The 22,369-nt window shown below is 33.2% G+C and overlaps 1 protein-coding gene across 1 annotated transcript in view; it reads right to left on the reverse strand.

Annotated features, from left to right (window-relative positions):
- Nucleotides 1-22,369, reverse strand: part of Tecrl (trans-2,3-enoyl-CoA reductase like) — a 67,988-nt gene that overhangs the window by 16,158 nt on the left and 29,461 nt on the right. The window contains exons 3-7 of the mRNA XM_027390974.2: nt 18,724-18,768; nt 17,430-17,533; nt 8,253-8,368; nt 3,054-3,159; nt 753-825 (exon numbers count right to left, since the gene is read on the reverse strand). Of these exons, the coding sequence (XP_027246775.1) occupies nt 753-825; nt 3,054-3,159; nt 8,253-8,368; nt 17,430-17,533; nt 18,724-18,768 (444 nt within the window). The remainder of the gene's footprint in view (nt 1-752; nt 826-3,053; nt 3,160-8,252; nt 8,369-17,429; nt 17,534-18,723; nt 18,769-22,369) is intronic.

Genomic DNA, 22,369 nt, shown 5'->3' on the forward strand with positions numbered 1-22,369 from the left:
AGTGTCGGTGGGGCTCGGCGGCCTTTGGCAGAAAGATTTATCGTAACAGACAATAATAATACACATAGTATACAAAATATATACTATATAGCAATAAATATATGTGATATGCTATGTGTGTGTATGTTTAGAATGTTTACATATACACATAGCCTAGGGTTTATTTAGTGCTACTTGCATGCACATGTGTTTTTGGCTGACAACTTGGAGAATATCAGGGGATTGATTCACTCCTGGGGAAAACTGATTGTTCCTTTCTTAGCAACCATAATAACTCAGTGGCTATACTTTCTTTGTAACTTTTTTTATCACTTTGCTATGTTTATATATAAAGCATATATATATATATATATATATATATATATATATATATATTCCTAGAGAAAAAATATCCATATCTGCCAAATTTAGTTTTATAAGCCTACATGAAAATTTAATAAATTATGGTATGGAAGAAATTGAAAATTGGTATTTTTATTAATTTTTTAAGTAGAAGATATTCAATTTTATGGAACTAAGAGTTGAACATGGATCCAGGTGGTCTTGGCACAAATCTTTAATCCCAGCACTCACAAGCAGAGGCAGACAGACCTGTAAGTTCAAGACAAGCCTGGGATACAGAGTAATTTCCAGGACAGGCTCCAAAGCCACACAGAGAAACTCTGTCTTGAAATATGCCACCCCCAACAAAAGAGTTGAACATGAATATTGATAATTTAGCATGGGGTTAGTTAAGAAGAAATCATACGTACATGGTGGTGTATATCTTGGGTGATTAATATAATAAGCCATCCAAGAAGTGAATCCCCAATAAAATGCACACCCCTACAAATAAAACAAGACAAAATAGAAGTTATAGAAATTATACAATATAAAATACATTACTTTAACATACCTGTACATTTACATGCATAATTTAGTATTTCAAAATGACTTTCATTGACTTAGTTCTTCGAAAATTTCTTACCTGTATGAAGTGCAACAGCTTAGTTTATCCCCTCATGCTAGTAATCTCTCTCCTACACACATTACATGTTATTTTGCATGCCACTCCCCTTCCCATCCCATGCCTATATCCTTTTGTTTTCATTTGTTTGTTTTGTTCTTTCTTTTTGGAGAATGACAGAGATTAATTATTGTCACTCTGTGGGTACCAAACTCAAAAAAATGATTGCCTTTCTCCAGAATCAACCAACAGTCATAGGAATTCATTCATGATACTGTATACCTGGTCAAAAAACAGCACCTTAGAAATTCTTCAGCCCTCCAGGTGAATTTAATATAGATTTTAGCTAAATTGTAATGGGGCAATGCTTATTTCTAAACACCTGTGTTTCTGCCCTTAGACAAATGCTATGCCCTTACTCAGAAAAGCTACTTTTTAATATGAATGCTAGAGACACAAGGACATGATTGGCTTATTTCTGAACAGCACATTTATAGCATGCCCTCTAAGTCTTAGAGACTATCTCTGAATTGGAGGCATTGGGAACGTAAGAGCCTGAAGGCAAGAAGTCTGTGTGATGCCATTTTCTGCTCATGGTACAGACAATGAAGGAATGTCCTCACAGATCGTGGACTGCCTATGATGGACTTGAAACACTCCTGAGCCTCACAGATCAGTTATGGACTCACAGGACCTAGCCTCTCCCACAAGACTACTAGTTTTTGCAACATATTTTTATAAATTGTCTAAACTGAATACATGGAATGCCTCTTCCCCTCATAAGCCAGAATTTAAAGCCTTTAAGCAGCACTGAATAAACATACTTAGTTCCATGTTTTTGTTTTTTATATTAATGAGTATTTGACACAACATTCAAATATAGGTTTAAATTTTACAATTATTTATTGAGAATGATTTATTTCACCAAGATATTAATGAACTAGAGAAATAATCTATAGCAAATATTAACACTAAATAAAACAATGTTCATAATAATTTTAATACTAACATATGTTGATTGATTATAAAAGAAAGTTCCAGATTTTGTCAAAAAGGTTAAGCCCCACTTCCTACACTGTTACAAATTGATCGTTCACAAAGGAGACTATCTAACCATTATAGAATTGACTGTTATTGAAACAATAGAAAAAATAAAACAACTGTGTTGTAGATATTCCATGAAAGGAGATTTTTTTGTAAGAGTATAGCATTTTAAAATTAAACTTTCAGTAGAAAGATAAGGTACAATTGAACTTTAAATAAAAACTTGAATTGTGTTTCCTAATGTCCATTTTTAATGTACTGTTGGAAAATTTTCCCATTTCTTAATAGTTTCTTGACACTTATTGATTTTCATTTTTTCACATGTCAGATTCCTGCATCACTCTGGCAACTATAATAACCACATGCTACTATGTGGGTTTCTTCAAAAATGATTTAAGGAATCTGACTCAATGTACACAATGAACACTTTCCCATGCATGATATACTTGTAACTTATGCTCCTAGAGAGTCTTTCCCTACAGATGAACTAAGATTAATATTCAAATAAACCCCATAGGAAATCTCTGATATATGCAAACACAACTAAGGAAGGAAATCCTAATTTTAAGGAAAAGGTGACTATCATAGAGAAGATAGTCCTGTTTACCGTTCTTTGTTTTCAACTTGACAAAAGCTAGAGCTATCTGGGTAGAGGGAACAGAACTGATAAAATGCCTCTATAATATTTGAATGTAGGCAAGCATGAATGACAGTTCCTTAATGAGTGACTGATGTTTAAACCCAGACTGTTATGGATGATGGTTTTCCTGTGTAAGTGGTCCTTCCTGCATAAGATAGAAGGCTGTACAAACCAGACATAGCAAAACAGCGAGCAGCATTCCTCCATGGCTTCTGCTGCTCCAGTTCCTGTCTCCAGGCCTTCCCTTCGAGATGGACTTACAAAGAGAAGGTGAATTAAACTCTTTTCTCCCCAAGTTGCTTTGGGTCACAGTGGGATACACCCACCCAATAGGAATTGAAACCCTAACACAATAATGCAGTGTATCATTATTTATTATTTTTCTCAGTAAAAATAAAAACTAAAATATATTTTAAATCTCACCTTTATCAAGTTTTTTGTAGGACTGTGTCCTGCAGAAACTTTATGGACAAATAAAGTTTCCAGAAGGTGTCTGATGTAGTGGATACAATGGCAGAAGCAAGCCAAGCTGAAAAATAAAGAAATTAACAACTAAATCACTTTCCAGAAGCTTCCTTGTCATATTGCAAGGAGCTATGGCATTGGCTTGACCTAGCTTCCTTGAGAGGCATGCTTCATAGGATTTCCAGGTTAGAGTCAAAGGATCCTGGGACAGGACATGCCTTCCAGTTCCTGAGAGACCAATGCATTCCATCAAAAAGTGAAAGGTTCAGGCCACTTTATATTTCTCTGTTTGACCAAGAGAAGTAGTGAAGGAAGCAGAGAATCTTGACAGGACAATTGGTCTTAGACATTAATCTTGTTTACCATGTATGACTTCCAAACTTCACCATATCCTGGCAACTACAACTCTACTAATTCTGGTAATTGCCATTATATTCTGTTTCAGATGAAGGCATAAAAAGTGGGATTACTCTCAATAAAATTGCCACAGCTTCAGTTGTGTTGTAGCCCCTTTAAGTAGCCTGATTATATTTCTTGAGGCCATATCATGTGACCTTAGCCCCATAAGTAAGAACAGCTGCTTACACCATATTATGAGACTTCTACAAGGTTAGATATGTTTTAAGTTTCTTGACAAGTATATATTTTATGCTGAGCACATGCTTTACCACACCCACTCCTCTCTAGTTTCTTGCCCTTCTCTATCATATTAAATACTTGTGCCTGCAGTGTTACTTCTTTTTACATGTCATGTATGTATCCATACTTTTATATATCTTCATAGATTCTAGCAAATATTTTAATTTTTGAGGTATATATCACAATTGTCTCACTTAGGACATCTTATTTAATGTTAATTAACCTTAGCTGTTTACTTGTTTTCTTTTTCTAAAAAAAATCCAATTTTATTTAATAACTAAAGTAAACTAGTACAAAGCTCACTTCTGATGATACTGAAAATATATCAATCATAAATTTTTTGTACCCATATGCGCTAGCAGGAGAAACAAAAATAATAATTGACAATGTATTCACAATAAACTGCCTGGAGATTGAAGCAGAAAATGAACAGCTTTAAAAATAACCAATTTTTTTTTTAGCGCAGCTGACATTTTGAAATACTCAAAATTAATTTTAATTGTTTGGTTGTCCTTTAGCAATTACTATGAGATTGAGAAGGTCTGAATTCCGTTTTCTATGCTATCATAAAGCATCTTTTATTGAATTAGTTTTCTCTAGCTCACATATTGCCACATTTGTCTCTTCATAAGATTCTTTCCTTTGTAGTTTAAGGCTCCTCCTCATGTGATTTTATATAAATTATACTTTGAAAGTAGATGTCAAATGATTTGTTGAGGCAAATTTCCCTGGACATAATTAAAATGATTTATTCTATACTAATATATTTAACTAATTTATTGTAAGGTAAAATATAAAAATGTTTAAAAACTGATTGTTCTTAAAAATCTTCAATATATAGATGGATCAAAAATAATATACTTTAAGCAATTGGGTGGAGTAAACATTTTAAGACATTTTTCTATTTAAGACATTTATTTCATTTTTCAGAGCAAGAGCTTTTTAAAAAAATAAACAGATATACTGGGTATAATGGTGACAGTAATGAAAATAAAACATAAAGTAAGCATGACAAATTACTAAGTATCAGTTTATAATGCCTGGCAAAATTCCCTCCTATTTTCTGGGCCTTCAGACCAATTAGTAGGCTGATGGTACTCCCCAAGATATAAGTGCTACTAATATGCACTTGAGTAAATTTTGCCAACTGGTCATGAAAGTGGTTTGTAAGTTTTGCAGCTGGATTTGACTATTGATGGCTTTTCTCCCTGGGCATCTTACTCACTTGCTTCCATTACAATGATAGCAGGTCCTCAGGGACTAGATTTCCAGGGCAATCCCACCTGGTTTACTCCAAGTACTATGTCCAAAGTCTGTGCTGTAGTCTGCAATATGAGCTTGAATTAAAGATGTTTGAGGCATCCAAGGACAAGCATAACAGCTTGTATTAATTTTGCAATTTCTTTGATTCTTCTGATTAACACATCAACAGAAACACGTTCTTATTCTTAAATGAGTTATTTTGAGATGGCATGACTTTGAATCATGCAAAATGTTTCATCAATCTCAGATAATTGCTCAATGAAATTATTTGTGGAAACAATATTTTTGTGCTTTGGAAAATATGCAGTATAGATGTATTTGTTACCAAGAATTATCAAACATGCTGTTTGTGTTTAAGAATAGTAATCACTGTCATTCATCGTCTAAGCTATGCTGTATATTCAATATAGGCTAGAAATTAGCCTTAAGTTAGAAGTGTCATTACTTTCTCCTTCCAAGGTCCTCAACTCACTCTCTAAATGAATTAGACATTCTATTTAATTTAAGAAAAATGAAGAGGATTTAATTCCAAAGCATTCTTGACAAGCCTGTCACTACTGAGAAGCAATTTCTTGTTGTTCCTCTGTGAATTACTATATTAGACATTATGTTTCTGCAGTGTATTAAACAACTTTATATCACAGATTACTTTCATGTGAACAGTTGTCAGATTAACTAGTTGAAATATGACCCATTAATTACCCAAGGTGAAATAAGCATCTATGTGATGGGTTCATCTAGCAAACTATTCAAATTATTTCAATGAGCCATATATATTCAATGAGCCCTATAGGTTATGCCATGTCAACAGTTTACTGCATCTATTGTGGAAGTTAAAACCAATTGAGGGAAAAAGTTATCAAAATGATCATAGTATTAGTTGAAAATAAGAAATTGTTTAAAGCAAGTCAAACTAATAAGATATATGGAAGTCATTGGAATGATTGTTCTGAGTGAGAAAAATTTGACACCATGTTTGAATATAGTTAACTGAGAAGACAGAGGGAATGAGAATTGAGAATGATATTGTAGAACAAGTTGTGTGAAGTGCAGTGGAAATTCAGGACAAGAAGTCCTCAGCATGACTGTAGCTCAACATCTATGCTGAAATGAAAAGGTCAGGGTTAAATTGGTTATTTTTCCTAAAGTGTCCAGAGGACCCCAGTGTTATTTCTTAATTCACTTGGGATGTTTGTAATTCGTGGACTTGGGAGCTCAGTTTTCTTGTTTTTCCTTTTATAATATATAATAAAGTATTTTGCATAATTATATCCCCTTTTTTAATATGCATGTTTTCTGAGAAGCATGGTAATAGACCTGGAGGAAGAATAAAGAATGCAATATTTTCATACAAGGCTAGCTACCACAGTTACATAGCCTAATTTATTTTATTTATTATTATTACTATTATTATTATTATTATTATTATTATTATTATTATTTTGGTTTTCTAAGACAGGGTTTCTCTGTGTAGCTTTGGAGCCTGTCCTGGCACTCACTCTGGAGACCAGGCTGGCCTTGAACTCGGAGAGATACACCTGCCTCTATCTCTGGAGTACTGGGATTAAAGGTATGTGCCACCAACATCCAGATCATAGCATATTTTAATACATGTCCTATTACTAACAAAAAATCAATCACATTTCAGTACTACTTAATTCATGGTTTAAATTTAATAAAATATCCTGTAAAACTTTCCCCAGTGTTAGGTCTTTCTTATTTACCTATGTAACATTGTGAGTTTTTCTATCAACTTTATAGTTTTAAGTGTGTTTTCCTTTTGCTGAATTGCCTGGCAATTATTGATTGTTGTTTGCTATTGTTTGCTAACCCTAAGTGAAGTACACTTTGTTATGATAAATCTTTCTGCCAAAAGCCGCTAAACCCCACTGCCACATGTGTGCTTTATGCCAGCCGCCTGCCTGAGTTAGGGCCCAAATGAATACACAGAGAGACTTGTATTAGGTACAAAGCTGCTTGACCAATGACTAGAATTCTCATCTGCTAGCTCAGTCTTAATTATCATAAATCTATATATTTTATAAGACTTATCTTATCAGACGCCTTATTGGCATCCCTCCTTGCTGGTGGATCACATTGTGCCATTGGAAAAGGAGTGGAGGGGAAAAGAGAGACACTTCCTGTTTCTCCTTCTTTAAATATGAGTCTCCTTGCTATGTCACTTCCTGCCTGGATCACCACTTCTGCACTACATTTCCCAGAATCCTCTTTGACCCCTGGTCCTGCCTAACTTGCCGTTTCATTGGCCAAGCAGAACTTTATTAAACAATCAATAAGATAAACATATACAGAAGTACTTCCCCCATCAACACTTAGCTGTTGATGACATTAAAAATGCAAACTATTGTTTTTTTTATCATTAACTAAAATTCATTGTTCTACAATTAAATCTTTTTTCCCCCCAGTGGAAATTTCAGCCAGTATTTACTAGGATGGTAGTCACTTGCTGAGGAAATTCCTTTATTTAAGGAAATATGACTTAAGATTGCTCAAGTTTATTATAATTTGAAAGACTTAATTCACTTTAATTTTTTCTGTATGTGGTAATCACAGCTGGAATTTGACACCTCTGAACAGAGACTCTGGAATTGATTTTCACAGTTGGTCAGTGAATTCATAATAAGGAGATTTGGTGAATTTGGTCTCTTTCCAGAGATCTGTGGTCAAATAGTTGGTGGTCTTGAAGACATCAATAGTGGCCCTGGCAAAGTTGCCCAGATTAGCAGTGCAACCCCTGGCTGATTTTTAGTAGTCATCAATACCAGCCATTAACAACAGCTTCTTGGACACAGCAACAGAGATGGTGACAGAGCCTCTGTGGGCAGGGCCCAGTACAGAAAGACTGTGACTGGTCACCCTTCATGGAATGGGATAGGATTTTCCTTTCTTGTTCCCATGCTTACCTCTCTTAACAGGGATGGTAGAAAGATTTGCCAAGATAGTGGCTGCTCGGATGGCAGTATCTACATTCCTACTTGGCATAAAGGAAATATTCATTATTGTACATTATAATTAATAACAAATTATCAGACTTGGGAAATTCTGTAATTTGACTGGAATGTAGTGCTAGCATGGTGGCATTTATTTCTAATAAAATGCTAATCTCACCATGAAAAAAAAGTTAGATTAACTTTAACTTCTGGTGCCTTTATTTGACAATGTAATTGTGGAGAAGCAGTCTCATCATAATTAAGGATGCATCTGTCACACTTTGTATTCCCATGTGTCACTTACTGTACCACAGGGTGTCGAGGCCGTTGAGAGCTCTCTTTCACATCATATATGTATGAGCTCCTCAAGTAGAAAAGAAGGTATATTAGTAGAGGTCCTGTGTATTCAGCCAAAAAGACCTATAAGTAGAAAGTAGATTTAGAATTTTAAAGAAGTTTTATAAATATTTTAAGAATTAGCTATATTGATAATATTTCATCAAATACATGAGCTGATGAACTATGTACTATCTTGAAAATAAGCTAGATAACTGCTGCAAATGTATCTTTCTCAGAAGAATCTATTTAGAGTTAAGAAAATAGATAATGTAGAGATAAGTTTTAAAATGATTTTAAACAACTAACTTATTGTAATGAATTTGCCAATGCAAGCATCCACAGTTAAATTAATATAGCTACTCAAAAAACAGTTGCCAAGTACCAAACCCTATGAATGTCAATGAACTTCTATCTCATTATAATAGTTATTCTGAGCCAGTGAATTTCACTGAAGGGTTCACATTTTCACTATTTTTATACTTTTAGATACTTACCAACCACACACATACACACAAAGAAAAACCCACAAAAAGTGACATATTTGAAACTAGAAAAACAATTAGCTTTGTTATTGTTATCCTTTGTTATTATTATCCTTTGATTTTGTACTGAGTAACAGACTTTACTGGAAATAGACCAAAATCATTTTATCTGATTGAGTAAATTATTTTAAATATACTTTTATTTTTTGCTCCAACCATTCCATATTCTATATGAAGTGTCCCTCTAACTGAAAAGAACATCACTATAATATCTATTTTTCCACTTCTCATACATTTATTGCCAAATATTTCCTTCAGTAACCCAATCATCTTGACTAGAATTAAAATTAAAAGATGAAGCCTTGTCTATATTTATGCTATACCTTGTGATACTTGGATTTAACTGTCAACTAGACATAATCTGAATTACTTCAGAACAGAAACATTTTTTCTCAATTTTTTATTGAATTTAGAAACAAGATTGTTTTACATGTCAATCCCAGTTCCCTCTCCCTCCTATCCTCCTCCGCCCCCCACTAACACCCTAACTATCCCATACCATTTCTACTCCCCAGGGAGTATGATACCTTCTATGGAGGTCTTTTTTGATCCATTTGGACTTAAGTTTTAGGCATCGTGATAGACATGGATCTATCTGCAGTCTTCTACATGCCAGCATCCAGTTATGCCAGCACCATTTGTTCTAGATGCTTTCTTCATTCCATTGTATATATTTAAATTAAGTGGTCATAGGTGTGTGGATTAATATCAGGGTTTTCAACTGGATTCCATTGGTCTACCTGTCTATTTTTGTGCCAATACCAAACTATTTTGAGAATTATATCTCTATAATAGAGCTTGAAGTCAGGAATGGTGATGCCTCCAGAAGTTCCTTTATTGTACAGGCTTGTTTTGGCTATTGGGTCTTGTGTTTCTCCATATAAAGTTGAATATTGTTCTTTCAAGGTCTGTGAAGTATTGTGCTAGTATTTTGATGGGGATTGCATTGATCTGTAGATAGCTTTTGGCAAGATTGCCATTTTAATTATGTTCATCCTGCCTAAACAAGACCATGGGAGATCTTTCCATTTTCTGGTATATTCTTTAGTTTCTTTCTTTAAAGACTCAAACTTCTTGCTATACACATCTTTCACTTGTTTGGTTAGTGTTACCCCAAGATATTTTATGTTGTTTGTGGCAATTGTAAATGGTTATGTTTCTCAGATTTTCTTTCTCAGCCCTCTTATAGTCCATACATAGTAGGGCTACTGATTTTTTTTTGAGTTAATCTTGTATCCTGCCACTTTGCTGAAGATGTTTATCAGCTGTAGGAGCTCCTTGGTAGAGTTTTTGGGTCACTTATCTAAACTATCATATCATCTGCAAATAGTGAAAGTTTCACTTCTTCCTTTCCAAATTATATCCTTTCCAATTTATACCCTTTGAACTCCTGTTGTGGTCTTATTGCTCTAGCTAGAACTTCAAGGACAATATTAAGAGATATGGAGGGAGTGGGCAGCCTTGTCTTGTTCCTGATTTTAGAGGAACCAGATTGAGTTCCTCTCCATTTAGTTTGATGTTGGCTGTTGATTTACTGGATGTTGTTTTTATTGTGTTCAGGTATGTTCCTGTTATCTCTTCCAGGACCTTTATCATGAATTCATGTTGGATTTTGTCAAAGGCTTTTTCAGCATCTAATAAAATCATTATGTGATTTTTCTTTTTCAGTTTGTTTATATGGTGGATTACATTGGTAGATTTTCATATGTTGAACCAACTCTGCATCCTAGGGACAAAACCTCCATGATCATGGTAGATAATTTTTCTGATATTTTGTTGGATTCAGTTTGCCAGTATTTTATTGAGTATTTTTGCATCAAATTTTTTGAGGGATATTGGTCTGTAGTTCTCTTTCTTAGTTGTGTGTTTGTGTAGCTTCAGTACCAAGGTAATTGTAGCCTTGTAAAAAGAGTTTGGCAATGTACCTTCTGCTTCTATTTTGTGGAACAATTTGAGGAGTATTGGTATTAGATTTGAATATCCAATAGAATTGCACTGAAGCCATCTGGCCCTGTGCTTTTTTTGGTTGGGAGACTTTTGATAACTATTTCTATTTCCTTATGGGTTCTAGGTCTGTTTAAGTTGCTTATCTGTTCTTGATTCAATTTTGGTAAGTGATATTCGTCCAGAAAATTGTCCATTTCCTTTACATTTTCAAATTTTGTGGAGTACAGGTTTTCAAAGTATGACCTGACAATTCTCTGGATTTCCTCAGGTTCCATAATTATGTCAATGATCATTTTCCTTTGCTGCTCTTATTATTCTTTCTCTCTTCTGTATGTTTGGTGTTTTAATTATTATGTGACGAGGGGAGTTTTTTGTGGTCCACTCTATTTGGTGTTCTGTAGGCTGGTTTTACTTTCATTGGCATGTCTTTCTTTAGATTGGGAAAGTTTTCTTCTATGATTTTGTTGAATATGTTTTCTGCACCTTTGAGTTGGGTTTCTTCACCTTCTTTTATACCCATTAGTCTTAGATTTGTCCTTTTCACAGTGTCCCATATTTCCTGGATATATTGTGTTAGAGATTTGTTAGACTTAAGATTTTCTTTGGTTGATGAATCTATTTCTCCTCATGTATCTTCAATGCCTGAGATTCTTTCTTCCATCTCTTGTATTATGTTGATTATGCTTGCATCTGTAGTTCCTGATTGTTTCTTCATCTTTTCTAATTCCAGCATTCCCTCAGACTGGATTTTTTTTGTCTCTGTCTTGGCTTTCAAATCTTGCACTCTTGGAATTGTTTCTTGCAATTTCCGGTTTGTCTTTTCTTCCATTTCTTTGAAGGATTTTCTCATGTCCTCTCTTGGGGTTTCTATCATCTACATGAACTTGTTTTTAAGCTTGCTCTCTTCTGCTTCATCTGTGTTGGGATGTTCAGTTGTTGGTGGCATAGAGTCCCTAGACTCTGGTGTCATCATTTTGGTTTTTCTGTTGTTGGCTGTGTTCATATGTTGTAATCTTCCCATATCTTCTTCCAGGTGTTGCAGATGGTGTCTCCTCTTTTCCTGGTCTGTATGGATCCATTGTTCTCTTCCACTGGATGCAAGAGGGTCTGGTACTCTGATATGTCTCAACATGGGTGCAGGCAGATCTGAGGCACTCAGTCTCCAGGTGGGTGGGAGTGGGTCTAGCCCAGAGATGTCAGCAGACTCTGGGTTGCTTAGTATTCAGGGGCTGAGTCGCCCTACCTGCAGATTCCAGGACAGGAGTACCCAGAACAGGCAGGCAGAAGTTGGGCCCTAGTCAGGGGCCAAAGCAAGTCACCCCTTCCATGAGCGGGGGCTGGAGTAGCCCAGCAACCTCAGAAGATTCAGGGTTGCTTGGTCTTCAAGGGCCGAGGGACCTGCCTGCAGACCCAAGGACAGGAGTTACCAGAGTGGGCATGTGGAAGTCGGGAACAGAATATTAATGAGAGATTTTCTACATTATATTATTCTGTTGGCATGTCTGTAGAGGATTGTCTGATTTAAATTAATTGATCTAGACAGGCTCAGCGTACTGTATGAAATACTGAATCTAAGTCAAGATGGTCATGAGTTTACAGCTAGTATAAGTCACATATGACTAAGTACCAACATGCATATATATGTATATATATATATATATATGTTTATATAATGAAATATGTAATACAATTATATTCTTACATATATTCTTGTGTTTCTTTAGTTATGATTCTGACAATTCACAATGTATATAAGTCAAAAAATCAGTAACAATATATAAAATATGTAAAACATATATAATGTAAAATCCATATATGAATTTATGTTAGCTTATGGAATATGATATGTGCCATTATTGAAATGCAAAGATATTATTTTTTTGAGCATGACAGCTCATATATATAACCCAACCTTTGTGAGGTCAGGGAGGAAGATTTGCTATGAATTTACAATATGAGACCTGTCTCTTCAAAAAAGAGAGAGAGAGAGAGAGAAACAGAGAGAGAGGAAGAGGAAAAGAACAAATAAGAAAGAACAAAGAAGGAGACGGTGACATTATTAACCATTATCCACATCCCATAGTAAGTTTCAGTTATTATTCAGTTATTATTTTGTGATAATGAGAAGGCTTTTTTCTTCACGTGGAACTTTTTAAAATATTTCTTTCAATGCCATCTGATTTAACAAAGTCAAATTTTAGCAAATTCTTTATCATATATCCAGTATGAAAAAATGTTGTGAATAATAGTGAAATTTGATAAAAGCCACTATAATTTAAGCTAATAAAATTTTATCAGATATTATGTATGAAGTTCTTCAGAGTCAGAGGAAATTAAACTATGTTCATCTTTCTTTTATCCCTTAAATAAAATTCTGGATGGTATGCTCTGAATTCAATTTGAAAGCCAATACTTCATCACAAATATTGTGCATGTTGAAACATAGCATTTCAAATGGGAACTAGATGTAAATTATAAATCTTAAATACACTGAAGAATGCCACTAACTTTTGGACAATATCTCTTTCAAAACATTCATCAGAGTGCAAATAAAAGAAAAGATGAAAGATACCTTATTAAACTGAAGTTATCCAAAACTGTTCTATGATAAAAAGTAAAGACCTCCTAAATATGTTACTGTGTTAGCTTACAAAATGGAATTGCTGTTCTGATGAACAAAATAAAGCAGTACCCAAAGAGAGGCTTATGCACACACAAGCAAAGCAAGTGATGGAGACTTGCATTTCTACAAGATCCATTATAACAGTAAGGCCTTATTTTTATTTTAAATTCAAACTGCAATTAAGTTGTAATTCATTTATTTTATACTATGTTAGTGTGTGTTTTGCTTCAGTTTTCTCCACATTACACATATGTAAAGCTTTCCTTTTAAAAAATGCATTACTATGACTAGACAATGGAGGTCCTTGTGAGTCTTTTGTTTTGTTTACCTTTGGTAGCTATAGAAAGTTACACAGTCAACTTCCTTTCATAAAATAGCATAGTATCTGCCTAAATTTGCACACCTTCTATACACTGTAAATGGCAGCTGAGCTATTTATGTTGGGTGATACAACCTACATCCTGTATGAGCCTTTGAGTATTATATATTTTGGAAAACAAAGAAATCAGATTTATATGTGTCAAAGATGTATTCAAAATAAACCATATTTTAAGACAGTCTGAAGATCTGACTCATTGCTATTATCACAAGACAGCTGATATATTACACGAATAATCAAATCAGACAGCTGATATATTACAGAAATAATAAAATCAGAAATGAAGTTATGGAATTTTTAGAAGAACAATGTATGTTTATTTTCTATGATATATTCTCTAGGGATAAATGTTACCGAACTCCATTTAATATGATAAGAATTGTGATCATTCAAGGTAGCAGATTAAATAAAGCAGCGTACCTCTTCTTTGTGTGGGTTAATGTTACCAAATGTAATCTCTACACTAAAAGAATGCAACTACTTGGCAAAAAGGCTTATCAGAATACATTTTGTTTATATATTATTATAGCAACACATTCTGATTTAAAATATTTAGACTGTGAAAAGAACAAATAACAAGTAAAAATGAGGTAAGTTATTAGATTACTACATTACTTTAAGGTAACTTCATATAAGTAACATTAAACAACATATATTACTGTATGACATTTGAAAGGTATACTTTATGTATTCCTGGTTTTGAGAATTGGTTAGGCAAAATAAGATATATATGCCAATATAATATTGAACTAATAAAAAAATGTCAATCCAAAGTTATACAATACAAAAGTAATAACAACAAAAAAAGCTTATAAAACTACAAAATATTTAAAGGCTACAGTAGTTCTGATGATAAAAAAGTTATTAGTATTTGAATACAAACAAATGAAATATGAAATATACACTACAAAGCAAAGTGCTAAAAGAAAGCAATGTAAAAACCCTATTGATCTGGAGTAAATAAAGGAGTGAAAATACCATTCTGAAAACATATTAAGACAATTTTGTTAAATACCACTGCACTAAAGCTGAAAACTTTTTGCATGATGAAATGTAATTCAAAGATGAGGAAAAAATATGTCAAATCATTTACTTAGGAAGGAAGTGTGTAAAAATTTTATGAACAGCACTAAAAAATATAAGGTTGTCCCAGATAATAAAATAATTATGTACACAGATAATGATACATGACAGCAAATCACTGAAGACCGTTGAATGCTATTTCAAATGAATTCTATTACAGATATGTAAAATTAATTGACATTAATTAGTCACAATTAAATGAAATAAAATAATAACAATTATATGAAAGATAGTATTCATAATGCGACAAATAAGGTCAGTCCCACAGGAATAAGACAGACAAAAATGTTTTTTCCAATCCTATTTTATGATCATAATAAATCATTCTCTAGATACAAGAAATAAGTAGTAAAAGAAAAGATGAGCTGTGTCATAAAATGGAAACAGCTGGCCACACAGAAATAATATGACAGAGAATCTTTGTGACAATTAAACAATTTTGTATTTTGAATTCTGTGACACATTCATGTGCTAAAGATAAGTAGCTTAGGGCTGTGGATATAGGCACACACAGGTGAACCCCAAATGATGAATGCGATTATAATTAGATAACAGTGTTTGTGTGAGAGAGATATGTTTTAGCCATTTGTCTAAGTCATTTAATAAGAAGGACATATTTCTTTATTTGTTGACCACCAATACTTCATAAAAGATCCTAGTCAAACCATTATTTTACATTGCTAAAGTTTCAATTGACTCTAAAAAATGCTTTATCTCAAATATACATTTCAATGGCTCTAATTGTATTTAAGGGTTATGTGTGTGGCAAATTGTTTTTATTGTACAACTAAGTAGATACAAAATGGGTGAATTAAATTTACAGTTTCAGCACTTGATAGAACTGACCCATTCAGTGCAAAATAACTTTTGAACTGTAGGACTGATTTTATTAAGTTCATGCTATTTCCAGAGCTTGGTTTGTCACTTAGATGACTTTCCTCTCAAATAAGGTATAGTTTTCTAGTACAGATATCAAATAATTCTACTGCTGTGCTTCTCTTTATTGCTTATGCCAATCATGCAGCTGCAAATCTCTAATGAACTCATGGCTAATGCCTCTCACTTTGACACAATCCCAACACACATTTTTTTCCATCATGGTTCCTCAAAGAATTTTAGGATATTTAAATATTTGTAGATCACATCTACCTGTCTCAAATATCTTTAACCACGTGCACTAAACTTCACATCAAGTATTAAATGCTTTTTCACAAAGCATATGTATCTTTTACCTTAACATTCCTATGTTTCACAAGAATTAATATTATTTTATAATTTAATTTTAGTCTAACAATTTAGTCCTCAAAGACTGCACAATGTTAATAAACTTAAAAAAAAACTTTTTAATACCAACAAATAACCCCACTATAGAAGAATTCATTACAAAATACAGAAGGAAAATATATTGTAAAATTTAGTTGGAAAGGTAACAAATAGGGCAGCATTTTATTAATAAATTTAAGCATGAATTTGTCTCAGAAAAAGTTTTTAATATATAACTGATAATGCATATTTATTATTTTTAAAAATATTTTTATTTAATATGTATACGTGTCTTGTCTATGTGTATGTCTGTGCAATGTGGCTATGAAGTGACCTCTCCAGGTCACTGGACTGAGAATTATAAGAAGTGAGGTGAGTTCTGAAAATAGAACCTGGGATCTCTGCATAAGTACTGAGCAATCTTTCCAGCCCCCATATCTAGTAATTTTAAAATTAGTCATATAAAGTACTCAAAAACCATATGAATGATAAAATTTGATTTTGATGACAGCAAAACAAAATCCATTTGAATGAAAAATACTGAAATGAACACATTATGAATAAAATCATATTGTGATTCAAAACACAAACATTCATTTTTGAAAAGTGTACACAGAAGACAAAAGATCCCTATTGAGGAAAGAAAATAAAGACAGAGAAGGCCCCATTATCTGTCGATCACTGCAAGAATTATTTATTGCATTATATTTTCTTTTCACTAAAAGATCTGTAGATTAGCTCTTGTTGCTGAAGCTTCTCTATTATTTGATAGAGCAATCATGAATAGCTCAATCTCTTGAATAGGTTCAAGAATTTCCCCCTTCATTTCCTTTGATGTATTCCCCCTGTTTCTTATCATTAAATTCAGATGAGGGAATTTTGAGAATGCAAATGTTCTCAAGGGGGAAAAAAGAAGCCTAAAGAATGTACCCATAAGTCCAAAGAAGTCATTATTTCTGTATTAGAACACCCTTTATATAAAAAATGCTATCTACAACTTCTAATTCCACTGTGAAAAATATGCATGAAATACAAAGATAGGCTTCTGGAAAAAGAAAAGATGAAGCAATATCACCCAAAAAAAAGGCATAAAGTAAACAGATGGACCCTCTTTTGAAGTTAAAAATCACATAAAAATGTATTTGCTTACTTTTGTTAACCACAAACATCTAGAGCTTCAATAGAACTTTGGTCACTGATTTTACTCTAGCTAGAATAGATTTCCTATCTGCAGAAAATAGTCTTAAATATAAACATGAAAATTTTAAAATGGGACTCATGTATTAAACTCCAACTGACACTTACTGTGGTCCAACCGACTTGTTGACCTAAGTCTGTAAAATAAAGTGTGACAATTGAGGAAGCTGCAACACTTTGAATAGTGATGTAGTCCTTCAAAAAGGGGCCACCTAAAACAAAGTAATGAAAAAAATAGTGTTTAAATATCATTTTATGGCACAGTATTAAAGAGTTTCTTAATATGAAACTGGTGACTAAGTATGAGAATTACGCAGTCATTATATAATATATGTGAACATTATAAAACATGAACCATTCCATTTGAATAATTTATGTACCAACTTTCCTCATACACAAAGTTTTCAAAAACGTTTCTGTGAAAATATACACTGTCTTCAGCTTTTATGAAAGGATGGAAGGGAGATGTCTTGAGAAATTTCCTATGAAAATTCAACTCAACCACCACTGGGCTCCAGCATTGTTGTATCCTAAACAGATAATATAGGGAGTGTGTGTGTGTGTGTGTGTGTGTGTGTCTGTGTGTGTGTGTGTGTGTGTGTCTGTAAATAGAGGTTGCTTTTAAATGTTATTTTTGCTAACTTATTAAATAACAATAGAGAGTGAATATAACATAGAAGACAATCTTTGATCAAAATGGTCATACTATGACAATAATGCATAAGATCATAGAATGTTTGTGAGATAAAAATTTGGATAAATTTTTGTGTCTTTAAAAGTACACTGAAAACATTTCTGACAGACTGCTATTAGGTTGTTTAATAAGGGGATCAATTTATATTCGTCTATTATCTTTGAAAACTTCAAATAAAAGAACATGGAATTTCTTGTTTTTTAATGCATTCCCACCAGTATGAAATTTTGCAAAGAACAAATGGAATACAATATAAATCATACCATTCTTGTGTATGCTTGTGTGTGTAAGGGAGATTTGTATGTGTGTGTATCCTTCTGTGCATGTGTGGGCAGAAGACAGATGTTGGCCTCAGTACCTTTCTTTCCTTGATTTTCCATCTCTCTTTTTGATCCTGGCTTTCCCTCAAGCTCCCAGAAGTCTCCCAACATTAATATCCTAAGACAGTGGATAGATTACACATACATGCACTCAATCTGCCTCTGATATTAGTGCTGAGGATATAAATTTGCATAACTAACTCTGTGCCCATTGGCCCATTTTCCCAGCACTAACCACTCATTCCACTCCCAAACTTAGGAAGCAGGAGCCCTGGTGTTGATAGAGTGTTAGACTCAAATGAGATGGTGTTTGCATTCATAGACTAAGTAATAAATGTGAGTTAGTGAGGTCAGATGCCAGATTCCAAATTAAATAAATTGATCGTACCATATTCTAGTTGTAGGCCAACTCTGGAAGGGTGCCACTTTGGACCTATACAGTGAAAAAGAACATTTAATCATTAGCAAATGTAGGAAATTACCTTTAAGATGTAGAGATTCTGATGGGAAACAGGATCCCTACTGGAAAGGGAATAAATCACTCATTCTGTATCAAACATAGACGCAGTAGTTTCTGCTGACAGGTTGCTGAATATCAGTGGTGGGTGGTACCTGCATGAAACTGTGATTGGACTATGAAGTTATGCTCAGATTATGATCATGTACCAATCCTTATGATCCCAGACAGGCAACATATGTTGTTTAATTACTTCTTCAATAAAAATGTATGACTTTTGAATTCCTTGGAAATTCCTCTAAATTTGGCATGTGAAAATATTCCATTGCTTTAGGGATAATGTGCTCTATCAGAGTAATTCACATAGTCTTTGGATCTCCATCAGAATGACATCTACAGAAATGATGTGCTGCATCCAAATGATATGAATGATTGACATAGACTATTGTCAATGTATTAATTATGGCAGGAATATCCATTTATATGTTCTTTTTGGACAAGTGATATAAATGAATACAATAATGTTTTCTTTATAAGAAATCCTGAGCATTTTATAAGATATTGCAGTTTTGAAAAAAATTATTTCAAAAATTCAATGTTTACCATATTCAATTATCTAAAATGTCTATTGGAGTAAATGCCAAACAATTCGATGCAACATGGACTAGTAAATTAATGGTAATTATATTTTCAAAAGAAATCTACATCATTATTTTCCCAAAAAATACATTTTAATTATCACTAACAATAAGAACTGAGTCAAATGTAGTGGAGCATTCTTTTCAAAAACAAGCCCAAACTTAATATTAATTATGAAAGCTTGACCTTTAGCTTAGGCTTGTTCCCAATTAGCTCTTATAGCTTAAGTTGACATACTTCTATTAATCTATGTTTTACTATGTGGCTTATATCTGTCTCCCATTTTGTACATCTGACTTTTGTAATAGTCATTTCCACAGGGAAAAATCCTAAGAAAGAATTTATATTCATATGTTAAATCTATATGAGTCTTATATACAGAATTTTGGGATACTAATACTAAGATTACAAATAAATACTGTGACACTTACCTCTTTTAGATAGTCTTCAGGTAAAGGCATCATATTTTATTTCAGTTTATGTATTAACATAGTTCCTATATTTATATTCATTTATAGTTTGTATTGTATGCTAGCATTGTTTATTGAAAAATAATTAAAGATAGCTTTCCTATCTTTGGATTGTACACACAAATAATAAAACAAAATACTACATAACACTCAATAGGTTTAATTGAGCTTGTGAGGATACTTGATATTGACCCAAATACAAGCCATTTGAGAATCCACTTATATTTGTCAGAAAGCAAGTTAACCCCTGGGGTAGTTGTATATAAACAGCCAGGATCTCTACATTTAAATAATATCCATTGAAAGCATCACTTTTCTTTTTTCACATGCAAATATGCCATTTAATGTTATGGAGTGTATAGGAAGGGCATGAATGAACACATCATTATATAAAACAAATACAGAAAACACTGTCATGTTTCAAGCCACATAGAGAAATAGTAATATAAAGTACCCAGTTCATTCTAGAGTTGTATTACCAAAAATATAGCCTAATACAGAATGTGCCCAATAAAGCAAAATAATTCATAATTCATCACAAGAAAATGAGCAAAGATAGGAAGGTACCAGCAATAAGGTGCAGTTTGACTGGAAACATTTGAGCAAAATAATGCTTCATAACTATTATGTCTTTTGTACTGCAGAATTATAATTAATGATATAAATGTTAAAAATAAATAAGGCTAGGATATTATTAAGACCCAATAGAAATATTTATTGCAAAGCTTTTCAGCTTATGGAATGAAACTGACTGAATGTACAGTAACTTTCTAAATTAAATAAAAATAATTGAAAATGAAATTGAAAGCCCATCATGATTTTGCCAGTTTCCAGGTGTGCTTCAAATGACATAGTGTTCAAAATCATCTTTCTAAGACAACTAAGTAAATTGAAAGCATAAAACAAGCATGAGCAGATCCTCATCAGACTAAAAGAGGGAAATTTTCCTGAAAACACGTTAATATAGACATATTGTACTCATATTAAATGAAAGTATGCATGAGTTCGGCACCTGCTTTGGGAGTTCAGAATTTGCAGTAAGATAAAAATGAGAGAATTCATAGAAAACCGGAAACCTGGTGATTAGAGTTGGTTCCATAGGCTGTTCCTGAAATGGAGCATATGTTCATCTGAAAAAGAAATGTTTAGAAATGAAAGCCATGCCTATCCAACCCCTCAAATCTTTAAATAAACCTGACAGGATTATTTAAGAAAATAGCTAGAAGGTTAATTGGAAGAAAGAAGGTTGTTTTTTGTTGTTGTTATTTTTTGGTTTGTTTCTTGCACATAATAAGAATGTCTTCAAATTGAAAGTAGTAGCAATTAGGTGTTTTCATTGATGTGTGTCATATGTTTGTTTGTGTTTAATGTATAGTTACATTCTAGATTAAATCAAAATAAGTGGAAATGTGATTGAAAACCCTTCATGAGCTTGACAGTTTCCAGGTGTTTCAAATAACATCCTATTCAAGATAATCTTTCTAAAACAACTAAATAAATTGAGAACATAAAGCAATCATGTTATTGAAGTCTCAGCAGAATAAAGAAAGAAGTTTTTCTACATGTACAGGATAATAGACATATCATATTCATATTAAAATGAAAGTACATATGTACATAATGTACGCATATGATAACTTGGTTTCCAGTTACATCTAAAATTAACTAAAATCAAATTTCCTGGGTACACATGTGAGGAAATTTTCTTAATTTAAAACTTTAAATTGGAAGACCCACCTTTAATATGAATCTTTTGAGGTGGAATGATTCACCTTTAATCTTGAAGAGTTGAAGAAAATGTTAATAAAGAACAAAGATAAAAAACTATGTTGTTCGCAGGATGTGGTAGTTTGAATGTAATTGTCCCCAGAATCTCATAGGGAGTGGCATTATTAGGAGCTATGGCTTTGGTGGAGTTGTTTGAGGAAGTGTGTCACTGTGGGTATGGGCTTTGAGGTTTCCTATGCTCAGGATACTGCACAGTGCTTCAGTCAGGTTCTTTTTGCCAATAAGATGTAGGACTTGAAGCTCTAACATCATATCTGTCTGCAGGCCACCATGCTCCTTGCCATGATGATAATGTACCTAACCTCTAAATTGTAAGCAGGAAACCTCAATTAAATATTTTATTTATAAGAGTTGCTGTAGTCCTGGTGTCTCTTCACAGCAATGAAAATCATAACACATAACTTTGCACTAGGAGTTGGCTATTGTGGTGATATCCTGGACCATGTGTTTATTTGGAGGAATTTTGACTTTTTTGTTTTGGGTTATGAAAGCAGTGGAATGCTTTAAGCATTGCTTAATGGGCCTTATGTGTAGGAACATAGAAGACAGGGGCGCTAAGAGATATTTGAACTATCAGGGAGTCACTCAAGTGGTTTCAGAGCAAAAAAAGTTAATATATTGCCTATAGATCACCCCCTGTGATATTTTGGTGAAGAAAGTGGTTGCTTTTTGCCCTTGTC

Source organism: Cricetulus griseus, assembly GCF_003668045.3.
Source record: "Cricetulus griseus strain 17A/GY chromosome 1 unlocalized genomic scaffold, alternate assembly CriGri-PICRH-1.0 chr1_1, whole genome shotgun sequence".
Taxonomy (NCBI): Eukaryota; Metazoa; Chordata; class Mammalia; order Rodentia; family Cricetidae; genus Cricetulus; species Cricetulus griseus.